This window comes from Echeneis naucrates, chromosome 10 (genome assembly GCF_900963305.1).
Source record: "Echeneis naucrates chromosome 10, fEcheNa1.1, whole genome shotgun sequence".
Taxonomy (NCBI): Eukaryota; Metazoa; Chordata; class Actinopteri; order Carangiformes; family Echeneidae; genus Echeneis; species Echeneis naucrates.
The window spans coordinates 19,085,034-19,097,293 of NC_042520.1; the positions used below are offsets into that span (position 1 = coordinate 19,085,034).

A 12,260-nucleotide genomic window follows, 5' to 3' on the forward strand; every position below is an offset into this window, starting at 1 on the left:
AAGTAGCCAGAATTTCTTTTATTTTCTTTTTTTTTGCCACATCCAACAAAATAAATTAACCAGAATGTATTTTAGAAACATAGAAAAGTTGTCCATTCATGGCAAGAGGGATAGGTTGAATTATTTCTTTTTCTTTTTTTGTTTTAATTAGAGATGTTACTTAAAGACAAATTTAGTGCCAGGGTGAGTGCTGTTGCCAAACTGTACTGGAGGCATTTTTGGCACCAGTGATGTTCTTTCAGCCTCTGGTAGCTGGAACAATAAAAGTAACCCAGTACAACAATAGCAATTCATTTACAGTTATCTATCAGCAACAATCAAAAAGCACATTCTGTCTGCTCGGCTTTGCTTTTCTATCAAAGTGCTGCTGAGATAAAGCCAGATACATCAGAGCTTTAAATTAAATATAACTGTCCCATAAATAGTGGTGTCACAATGTTCAGAATCCCCTCAGATATTCATTAATGCTAAAGCAGGGTTAGAAGAAGAACGAGACAGTAAAACTAGATGTAAATTTCATCTGAGCAAACTGCAGGAAGCCCATTAAGCCTCAGCCAGGTTATGTGTCTTTAGGTGGGGATGATGAAAGACTTTATTTAGCTGTGTCACTTTGATTTAACTCTACCACAAAGGCTCCATTAGCTTTCAGAGCAGTTTTGCCTCCAAAAGAGTTTTGTGTAAATAAAACTCCGATCCACTGACAACAGAGGGAAATATGGTGGCACATAGCTGACAGGCATTACAGAGAGGGCAGATAACACCTACCTTCCTGTTGGAAACATAATAGGCATGAGTCAGCATAATGGCAACAGTGAAAACACGGTGAAAAGAAATGAGTGATGTGGAGTTAAATATGTACAAAGAATCCTTTCATTGAAAGCGGCTTGTTCATATTTTCTCGTTTGTTAGTAAAAAAAATATACATATTCAAATGTGTTTTAATGTGTGTCTATTGCAGTACATCCCCACGAGTGTCCCTACAACAGAGTGTGTGATCAGCCACGGAGCTGAGGGTGCAGGCAACTACGCAGGCAGCCGAATGTCGACCCGCTCCCACCACTCTACCACTGCCTCACACGCTTCCAGGTAGGTCTAACACACACAGACACGCAAAAATCAGGATGACATTGCATTGCAAGATCCTACAGAGTCAGTTTACTTTCCGGTGAGAAATTTTACTGCTGCTGTTGAATCCACCTCCCTCGTGTTGGGCAGAGGGAGAAATCTCAGAGATGGATAAACCCTCATACCAGGTAACCTGCCTGGTGATTGATGTCACCAGGCTGAGGAAGAAAATATGTGATGTGATATGGGAGAATAAATACTAATGGAAAAGTTTAAAAAAAAAAAAAAAAAAACCCTTAATGGAAGACTCCTGTGTTTGTTTTTTTTTAAATGATGTTCTCCCTTAGAGTAAAATAGACTAAAAATCAGGGTATGTATTAGGCTATAGCTAAACCTTGACTAACAGGCTGTGAGACACAATCAGGATAGACTACAGAGCAGGTCAGATCCACGCCTCACTCCTCCTCCTTCAAATACCTACAGACACGAGGAGCAGACGTGGAGCATGGAGCGAACAGAGAGTATGAACTCAGACTGCCAGTCAGGGGGGCTGTCCAGCTCTGTGGGCACTAGTAAGTGCAGCAGCCCAGCATGCATGGCGAGGAGGGCCGCCCACTGGGGCTGTACGGACACATCTGGACCGGGAATGCAGTATGGGGATTCTTATGACTCTCTAAGAGACTCACCTCACAGTGACAGGTAGGGGAGGTGCTAATGTGTGTGTCTGTGTGTTTGTACTGACAGTGATGGTGGCTGAGAGGGGGGGTCATCTCTGCCCATGTGTTTGTTCGTGACTTTACAACACTTTTGCTTTGCTGCTTGTACATTTATTTTTTATAGTCACTTCCAGCACACTCTTTGGCGACCCCAAGTGGCAGTTCATTATTTTGACATTTTCACTACTTCAGGGATAATAAAAAAAAAATAATTGTAATAAAACTATAAATCAGTGCGATCCTGGGATCTAAGGATTGTAATAAAATAAAGAACTGATGACTTTTGTTGATATCTTGACATTGGCTTTCTTCATGATTCCATATTGCTTCTTACATCATTTCAGACAAATTTTGAACTTAAATAAACTCAATAAATATCTAATTTGTTAAAAATTTAACCCTCCACTTGTGTAGTGCAGCTGTGTAGTAAATATTTGAATTGGAGTGCATCCAAACGTCCAAACGTCCAAATCACAAATTGTGTCTGAGTCAGAGAAGTACCTTCCATTACTTACTTTTTAATCAAAAGTTCTGGGGAAGTGTACAAAAAAGTCACTTGCAATGAAACACCCATACAGCATCTTAGAGCCAAATTAAGATACATATATAAAAAATCATCATGCACAAGATTTTCATTGTGACTCTCACCAACAGTGTTTTTTTCACCCTTTTGGTGTCTTCAGCAGAAAAGCAACACAAACAAAAAACATCAGTAAATTCAGCGTATGTAGCTTGTTGAGTTGAGCTCTCAGTGCAGTTTTAAAGTTAATGTATGTTGTGCCACTCTCTCGGAAATAGAGGCTATAATGACCCACTGCTGTTTTTTCATCCAGGTATGTGTCAGCACTGACCACGCCAGCACGCCTGTCCCCAGTGGAGTTCCACTACCCCGCATTGCCACCCCAGGTGCCCACCTTCCAGATCACCTCACCCAACACAAGCCACGCCCTCTCCCTGCCCCCTGCTGCTGCTGCCTACCACAGAGATGACGACCAGCCACTGCTACGGTGCCCTGATGTACGTGGGACAATATTTTACACGCTGTACATCTACCTCTTATCTGTTTCCGAGTCGTGTGGGTTGGTGTAGCCAATCCCAGCTCACTCTGGGTGAGGGCGGGGTCACCCTAGATAGGTCACCAGTCCATCACAGGGCCAACACACAGAGACAGACAGAGACCAACAACCACTCACACTCACACTCAGACCTACAGACAGTTTAGAGTCACCAGTTAACCTAAACATGATGTCTTTGGACAAACTTCACGCAGAAAGGGGGCAGGGAATCTGACCCTTGTTGTGGGGCAAGAGGACTAACCACTATTGCACCATGCTGCCTCTGTACATCACAATGAATCAAAAATCAAACATACTTCATGTACAAAATCCTCCGACTGTAAAACTTTTGTATAGGCAGCCCTATATCTATCCTAGACCGCAAACTTTCCTCAAAATAGGGTCAAACATTTCCCTTCAATATTTCAAAAACTGTAGCTGTAAGTTCTGCTTACAATGGCTGAAGCAAATAAAGAAGCAAGAGCTTCAGTCATTTTTTGTATTTTGTATGTAGTAATATAATATGAGCAGCACTACTTTTTCAGAACTGACCAGATTAGTAACCAAACAGAGGCTCGTAGGGTTGGGGCCAATAGTTGATCATGCTTACTTGAGACAGAAGAAGGGAAATGAAATAGAAGCAAAAATACATATATATATACAGTACAGGCCAAAGGTTTGGACACCCTTTCCTATTCATTTGAATGAGAAGGAGTGTCCAAACTTTTGGCCTGTTCTGTATGTATAGCATTTACATTGGCATTGCTGTCCACTGCTGGCAACAGCAAGAAATGCTGAAATCAGGGCATTTCTTCTAGACTGGTAAGCAAACAGCTGTCAATGCTAATGACAGCTATGTAGCAATAGAAAAAACTGACGCATTGTGCCTTTAAAGTTTAAATTAGTTTAATTGTTGTTGATCTCTGTTTTAGCTCCATCCAATGAGTGATTGTACAGCCTTTGTTTAGCTGCTTGTGTTTTTGTGATTGTTTGTTGTTCTCAGGTCTCTGTTGGGAACAATGTCCTAATTTCAATTAGACTAATTGAATAACAGTCTAATAGAAAAAATAGATGACCAACTGGAGCAGCAGGGTGAGAGTGACAATGTACAATCAGTTAGTGAAAATTTTTAAACCAGCCTTGTTGAATCCATCTGTTAATCTTTTGCAACTTCCCTACCCTCGCTGTGGTGCTCAGCCCAGAGCCTGTTCAGTGCTAGAGCAGACGCAAATCTTTCAAAGTGGGTTACAACAATATCAGCCATAACATTATAACCATAATATTGTTTAGGTCCTCCTTTCGCTGCCAAAACAGCCCTGACTCACCAAGGTCTCTGAAGCTATATAGGACTGAAATACTATCAGCTTAGATTTTTTTAAATCCTGAAAGATGGATGTTATGATCATGGGTCTCCGTGGCTCAGACTTGTTTGTCCAGCAAAAGATTCTGGAGAATCTGGAGAATTTGCTGCCAAGTTTACACTTGGGAACTGGTCGTTGTGCCTCAAACCATTGCTGTGTGGCAGGGAGCATTATCCTGCTCAAAGAGACTGCTGCCATTAAGCAACACTGTTTCCACGAGGGGATAGACTTGGTCTGAACAACATTTAGGTTGGGCTTCACGTCAAAGTAACATCCACATGAGTGGCAGGACGGTTTCTATGGCCACCAGTGAGCCATGACCCCTGACCCTGTGTTCATTGGTTCTCCCTCCTTGGACCCCTACCAACCCTAACCTGCATTGTCTCTGTGGTCTACACAACACAGTTTAATCTTGGTCTAAGGTGCTCGCATCCTCACACCTGATCATTCTCCAGCTTCAGCACATCAGTGTCACTGTTCACTTCCTGCGTCACATGTCCCACCCACTGAGAGTTACCAAGGTAACCAGATAACCAGTGATATTTGCCTCACCTGTCAGTGGTCATAATGTTATGGCTGATTGATGTATATACATAACTATCCAAAACAGCCTTGCACTGCAGTTTAAGAATGTCTTCACTCGAACATCGTGAGCACAGCGTTTGTTTTGACGGTTTTCTGGTGTAGATTAATGCGCAATTTGTGCTTTTGTATGTACGTACATGTTCCGGATGGTGTCTGAGGCGTAAAGCTCATATAAATGAGTGCACATGTTCATGATATCACCCAGTCTGGCTGGGCTATCTGCCTCAGACAGAAGGGGAGATACTGTATGAGACCACGGTGGTTTCTCAGGATGTGCTCGTTCTTAAAAAAACAGCATGCAGCTGCTTGTTTCACTGGACGCTCACACGTTGATCATCTTCCTGAGTGCTGAGGTGATGCTGAGTCCTCTCTGTCCTCCGTCCTTAGGATGGGAGTTTGTACCGGCAGCCCCGGCGTCCCCGGCGGCCCTACCTGACGGAGAGCACCGGGAGCCTACCGTCCAGTCCGTACCGCCTCCCGGACGACGAGGCGTACGAGACCACGCAGGAGTACGCCTCGTCACGGGAACCCATCCGGAGCCGGCGTCGCCCGCGACGCAACCGCCTCAACGGACACATCTCCCAGCGGTCCGCGGGGCTCCGGGACTACAGCTCTCAGAGCTTCAGCCAGTCGGAGGAGGAGGAGGAAGAGGAGGAGGAGGAGGAGGATGCTCAGGGGGAGAGCACACCTTTCCTTAGTATGCAGAACATGAACGTGGACCCGCCCTTATCAGTGCCGGGTTTCCGCTCGTCCTCCGGTGCGGACACACGGACTCACCGCGGGCTCAGTCGGCCCGGGACGCGCAGCAACGGGCAGAGCCGCGGCTCCCAGCCGCAGCGCTCCAAGGCTGACAACATGCCCCTTTAAGACTGCCCCCCTCCGCCCAACAGCCCCACCACATATACCCCCCCACCCACCACCACCACCTCACACACGCCCCCTCCTCCCACACACAACCAGTGGACTAGAGACCTGCATCTAGGAGAAATATTTTTATTTTGTATAACAGACAGATTCTCTAAACAAATGAAATATTTATTTTCATTTCAGCAAAAATTGTCTACTAGCTAACAGCAAAGACTTTTTTTATAATGGGGGGGAAATATTTATATGTAAAGTTTTTTGATTTACAGCATTATGAGAGATGAAAAAAAAATAAGAGAATTACGTGCCAATTTTTTCACGAGTTAGATAAATAGAATAATATTGTGGTGCCTTTTGCTGTATGCTGAAGTCGGAGGTCCCATTGAGTTTTTGTAGCCTTTCTTATAAAGACTCCTCGTTTTTATAGAGACCAACCCTCTTCCTTCCTTTTGCTTTGGTTTTTTCTCTGATTTGGGATCTTCCTCTTTTTGAACTGTGATCTGATTATGTCATGCAATATTGATTCCTCCTGTGTAAAAGGTGTCTGTTTACATGAGTATGATCCATGCGACGCGTTCGTTTCACAGGGACATTTAGTCACTGACGCAAACCGGATGTGTAGGGTAGTTTTCTTGGATGATTTGTGGAAGAATCTCTCCAGATGAACATACATCAGTCATCTCTGTCCTCGTTCGCTGCCTGTCAGTCATTTGTTGTTGTTTCTGTGAAATCAGAGCGTGAAGGAGTTGTTGAGGGACAGTGACTCCAGATTCCTCTGTAGGTGTTCAGGGTGCTGCCATGACATCACTAATGTTTGCAGTGTGTGTGTGTGTGTGTGTGCGTGTGAGTGTGTGTACCTCATGAAGCCTCATTTGGTTGGCGCCTCAGTTCACCTTGGAGGGTGTGGTCTCTTGTGTGACTGACACACTCCTTCCACCAATCCTCACGCTGCCAGAAGCTCCATTGCACTGTAAGAACCTCCCTCATTGGCCAGGGAGCTGCCGATCCAAACCGAACCGAACCAATCCAGTTGTAATCCAGCCTGACTCTGGCCTCCCGTGGACTGCCCAGCCCGCCCGTTTCCTATGCCAGCAGCTTAGAGCCGCACTGTGTCTCAGGACTTCCCCATCACATCACAGCCAAAAGACTCAAACCAGAGAGAGCTCGTCATCTCAGTCACAGTTCAGTCCGCAGGCCAGATCCACGTCCCGCCCCATCCCTCCAGTCCGTGCATCAGGTTTGTTGAGTCCATAGTTCACACGTGGCCATGATTTAGGGAGCCTGGGTACTCTTGGAATCAGTAGGGGAAATTCAGTTGCTTTTATTTTTTTTGGTTTGTTTGATTTAAATTTTGAAAGGTTGTGTGCATGTGTGTAAGTGGGCATGCGTGTGGCTGTGTGTGGGTCACAGCAACGATGATGTTGCTGATGATGATCAAAAACTTGGAGACACCATCTGTTCACTCTGATGGGGACATAGCTAGGAATTCTGGGCCCCCTTAAGAGGAGGAGGAGGATATCGCTCTGGGTTCTCCCCTTTTCTTTCCTCTTTTCTTTTTTACTAATATAATCCTACTGGAAACTTTCGGGCCCCCCTCCAGCTGCGGGCCCCCAGAATCGCCACCACTTTTCACCCCACTAGCGACGGCACTGCTCTGATGGGGAAAATTGCTTGCGGGTCGCTGAGTGCTGGGCCACACTGCTACAGAGCAGGAGTCTGATTCTACTTTGTTTCTTTAGCTCACAGCCAAGTGGTGGTTTATGATAATACTGATTACTGCATCCTTGATTTGCATTCCTATACCTTTATTGATTGAACTTCTTTTGCTCGGTCATATTGACTGAATGATCTGTTATGTGTCTGTCTGCCCCTCCACCCCCATCACCCGGCCCCTCCCCTCCATGTCTTTCTCACCCCTTTATCAACCTTCAGAAGCAACTAGCAGATGGATTTAGGCCCCATCTCCAAATGAGTAAAGTGAACTGCTCACTAACAAAAGGCTGATCATGTCAGAAACTCTTCCACCTCAAATGTGCATCAGGTTCAGAGACCCTCTCCCCGCCACTTCACAGGTCGCTGAGGAAGATAATACTGAGTCAGATACAACATGTCCCTATAAGAGTTCATATCCAATAAGTAGAGTTGTTTTTTTTTTTTGTTTTGTTTTTTTTTTTTTGTTTTCTGTTTTCACACAGGAGATGCATGGATCACAGATATAGAAAGTATCTTAAAAATGACAAAGAGCCCCACAGATTCAGGGGAATCATACTAGAAATTTCTAAAAACATTATTTGGGTTCATGGCCCAAAGGTTTGGCTAGTTTTGTCTTAATATCACTGTAATCAATCTGGGATTTGCAATGTGGAAATACTGCAAGTGAGGGTAGTGTGCTTCTAGCGCTAGTTGAGATGTTAACACCACCCACCCCCTTTCTCCTCACCCTGCACTCCCCCCCTCCCTTTACATGCACACATACGCAAACATCACACTTAAGCAAACACTGAGACACGCACACGCACACGCACACGCACACAAACACACACAAACACACACACACACACAAACCATTACAGACATGAAACCCTACCATGTTTGTTTGTCAAGCAGTTTGCCTTTGTCTTTTTTACCTACCGACTCCCTCACGCCCTCCTTTCCTTCCCCCTTCCTTCCCTCCTCTTCTCTCCTCTCCTCTCCTCTCCTGTCACCCTTCCCTCCCCCCTGCATGTCCTAGTGGTACTGGTAGTTGGGTGCATGGAAAAAGCAGCAAGCAAATTGTTTTTCCACTCGGTGAAAAAATAAAAATGTGTCTTCATTTCAACATTCAGCAATAAATCCCCTTCTCTTCATGTCCACCATTCTTGGAATATGCTAGAAGATTTTTTGCAAGTTTTATCAAAAACATACTACTTGTAAAAGAAGAAAACCCCAAAACCACCCCTTCATATGAAAAATAAAACTTTATTCCTACCATTTTGAAACAGTACTGTCATTTTTGTAAGAAAGCGATAATGCTGTTTTTTATTATTAATTTTTTTTTATTAAAGTAAAAATAAATATGGCCAAAGTCAGTGGTATCTTATGTTCACTGAAAATGGAGGAGGCAGAGTTTAGGGCAAGGACCTCTAGATGGCAGCACTGGTGACCTCCCCCTATGAGCTATTATAAATGGGTTTTATTCATACACACAGGACCATATGCTATACTGAAAATTACAAACATTATTTTACTGAAAGAATTCAGCTGAATTAAGAAATTGGATTTAACTAATAATAAATGGAACTCTATATTGTCAGACATTTAAAAGAACTAGCTAAGCACATAACATCACTCTGCTACCATCTGTCCATATATTTGACAAATTCTGCAAAAACCTCAACTCCTGAACAACTTTTCTGCCATTTTGCCTTTTGCCTTAATTAATTTTGAGTATAAATTATTAAAAATTACATGCGTCCAGGGTCCTGGGCCGGAGAGGTACATTTCACATACAGTCAACACATCAGCAGGACACCTCTATGATTTAGTCTTTTCATCTCATACAGTTTTGAGAGGCATCAGGTCAGACCAGTTTAGAGAAACTAACCAAGTTAGTTTCTCTAAATTCACAATGGAGGAGACAGAATGACACACACCAAATGAGTCATTATCACTGTTTCAAATGCCAGAAAAACCTGAAATCAATGTCTAATGCCCTACTCATTCAGAAAAGAGTCATTGAAACGTATTTTGTGTGAGAGAGATTTCGCTATTTAATGGTTCTTTTGTAATTTGAAGTGTTGCAAGAGAGAAATTTCAGGAGTGCAAGCAGCCCCAGGCATCTCAAGAACAGATCCGTCCAGACTTATCCTGTCCGACGAGATGAATGGGTGGCTTTAGGGTGATGTTGCCATTATTGTGTTAATTAGCCCAACTATTGTTGTTTAGGAGACCATAGATATGGTAAATAGTAAATTAAACTTAGACACGAATGGGGGTAAAATGTATCAGCAGCAACATTAAGAGTTAATAGTATTGAGTTGAATTGAGGTTATCAGACAGATTATTATCAGAAATCAGAAATAGTTTTATTACCAGGTATGTGTAAACATACCAGGAATTTGGACAAGGGAAAGACAGAAATTGAAAAAAATAAATAAACAAGAAAGGAAATGTATATATAAATATATATGCATATATACATTGAAATTAGAAGTATTTGTATCGTGCAATAGTTTAATTGAAATTATATTAATGTAATTATATTTATGTATTATTATGTTCCAGTTTTTATCTCTGTGGTCAACCTGCCCTTGTTAATTAGTGACAGTGTCACTGTTGTTCACTCTGGCTCTGTCAGTGGGTGGATCCCTTGTGCACATACACACCTGACACTCTGTCTGAGCCACCTGGCCAGGGCAGTTTGGGACTACAAAAGCAGGATGTCACCAGATGATCTCTGGATTACATCCTTACTGCTTCTTAAAAAAGTGCAAGTCTTGAACATAGCTGGGACATCGGCTTACCAGCGTGGACCTTCAGCTTCGGTTGTCATAACAGCTGAGTAGTCAGTGAATGAGGGAGCCTTCACCTAAAGCAGGTAAGCAATGAAAAGTGCTGATCCGAATTTTTTTAGAAGCTGATCTCATCAAACAACACAATGTATTAGCTGTAGAATCTCTTCATCTGTATAGCTTAAAGGGAAAGAGTTAATCTTTGGTCTTTTTGGTAGATGATCAGGAGCTTTCTTACTCTACAACACTTTTTTTCTTGGTCCATCTGTATTTCTTAGCTAGGACAGATTGAACAGTGACAGGAAATGTTGGTGGGAGAGAGAGAAAGTGGTAAATGAGATGTGGCAATTGACCATTTTCACTGATGAGGATCTTGCCTCCTGTTTAGTTGGACACATGCTCTACCTGCTATGTCATTCGTGCTCCATACTATCAGGTTATCCAACATAAATGCTGCATAAATGTTGACGCAGTTGGGCGAAATCCATCTGCTGAAGTCACAATCTGCCTTTGGGGGGATACTTTGGGGGAAATTGTTTAGTTAACATTCAAGTATACACTCATCCTCTCTTATGGACTAGACAAATTTGGACATCGTTTTCCTTTCTCTCTCATCGTTGACAATTTATGTTATTGTGTGACTAATTCATGGGACATTGTGTGCACTAACTCTAATGCCGTTGTATTTTATATTTGCAGTTTGAATGGGACAGTACCATTGTCACTGGCGTAAAGTGCTAATCTGTGTGTGCAGTCCATGTATCGTCCTGGCCCTGCTGCTCACATACACAGCTCTCACCATGTGTTTGCACATACATCACATCTTGTCCAGGACTGTGGAGAATATGAATCCTTATTTTGAAGCCTCACAAAATTTAAACAAGAGCCACCCTGTCCCAGTTCCTCAGTCTTTCTGGGAGCTTGACTCGAATCTGGAACCCTTTTGGAACCATCTCCAAAAAATCACTGACCAGCATTTTAACCCAATGCTGCACCCCAACAGCAGCAAGAGGAGATTTAACAAAAGCACCTCTTATGAGTTCCTACTAAGGCAAAGTTTCTCTGAGGTTAGCGACGTGAATAGCATAAAGAGAAACTTTGACAAGCTACCACAACAGATACAAGACTTTGTGAGAAACATGCAAAAAAGAGACTACCCAACCCTCATCGAACCAAATGGAGTGTGTGGGGTTGGAGCAAAACAGAAGAAGGAGGCCTCTCTGCTACTCTTGGCAATAAAAACAAAGGAGCTGAACTTTAAGAACCGGCAGGCCATTCGACAGACCTGGGGTAAGCAAGGGTGGGTGGCAGCGCACAGGCCAAACAGCAGCAGAGGAAAAGAAGGTGGAGCATTCGTCCGCAGGGTGTTCTTGCTTGGCAAAGAAAACCCAGAGGAGCTGGGTGTAAATATATCAGAGTTATTGCAGCAAGAGAATAATCTTTATGGAGACATTCTGCAGTGGGACTTCAGAGACACATTTTTCAACCTCACCTTGAAGGATGTGCTCTTTTGGAGGTGGTTCTCAAACTCCTGTGACCGGACTCACTTTGTGTTTAAGGGAGACGAGGATGTCTTTGTCAACACCCCGAAAATGATAACCCACCTGAAAGAGCTGCTAAAGGAGCCAAAAGCACGCAGCACCATGAAAGACTTTATGGTTGGAGATGTTATACGTGGAGCCACACCAAACCGACTCAGCAGCTCCAAATACTATATCCCTCACAGTTTCTACAAGGGCACCTATCCCCTATATGCAGGTGGGGGTGGGGTGGTGTACTCAGGCCTGTTGACCAAACGGCTATACAACATGTCTAAAAAGATTCACCTGTTCCCCATCGATGATGTTTATGTAGGTATGTGTATGTTTCAGCTGAATGCGTCCCCCATTCACCACCCGGCCTTCCTAACATTTGACTTTCCTAAAAAGGAGAAGGGAGAGCCCTGTTTGTACCACAGAATCATGCTGGTCCACAAAAGAAGCCCCCAACAGTTGATAAAACTGTGGGCTGACATGAATAACACATACACCCAGTGTAAGGACATGCCTCTGAGGAGCTAAGAGAAGATGACAAACAAGCCAAGATGCCTAAAGATAGTAAAGACCTAGTAGAGACATAAACATT

At 43.4% G+C, this 12,260-nt stretch overlaps 2 protein-coding genes across 2 annotated transcripts in view; both read left to right on the plus strand.

The window, feature by feature from the left end:
* nrg2b (neuregulin 2b) overlaps positions 1-5,649 on the plus strand; it is a 46,457-nt gene extending 40,808 nt beyond the window's left edge. The window contains exons 9-12 of the mRNA XM_029511978.1: positions 959-1,086; positions 1,549-1,764; positions 2,615-2,798; positions 5,170-5,649. Coding sequence (XP_029367838.1) covers positions 959-1,086; positions 1,549-1,764; positions 2,615-2,798; positions 5,170-5,649 — 1,008 coding nt within the window. The remainder of the gene's footprint in view (positions 1-958; positions 1,087-1,548; positions 1,765-2,614; positions 2,799-5,169) is intronic.
* A 5,332-nt stretch (positions 5,650-10,981) lies between these two features.
* Positions 10,982-12,196, plus strand: LOC115049606 (N-acetyllactosaminide beta-1,3-N-acetylglucosaminyltransferase 2-like). Its single transcript, XM_029511979.1, has one exon. The coding sequence runs from the start codon at positions 10,982-10,984 to the stop codon at positions 12,194-12,196; it is 1,215 nt and encodes a 404-aa protein (XP_029367839.1).
* The last annotated feature ends 64 nt before the right edge of the window (positions 12,197-12,260 follow it).

Bases quoted from the DNA above. Each gene is read 5' to 3' on its own strand.
- LOC115049606 (XM_029511979.1), top strand. From the start codon at position 10,982: ATGAATCCTTATTTTGAAGCCTCACAAAATTTAAACAAGAGCCACCCT.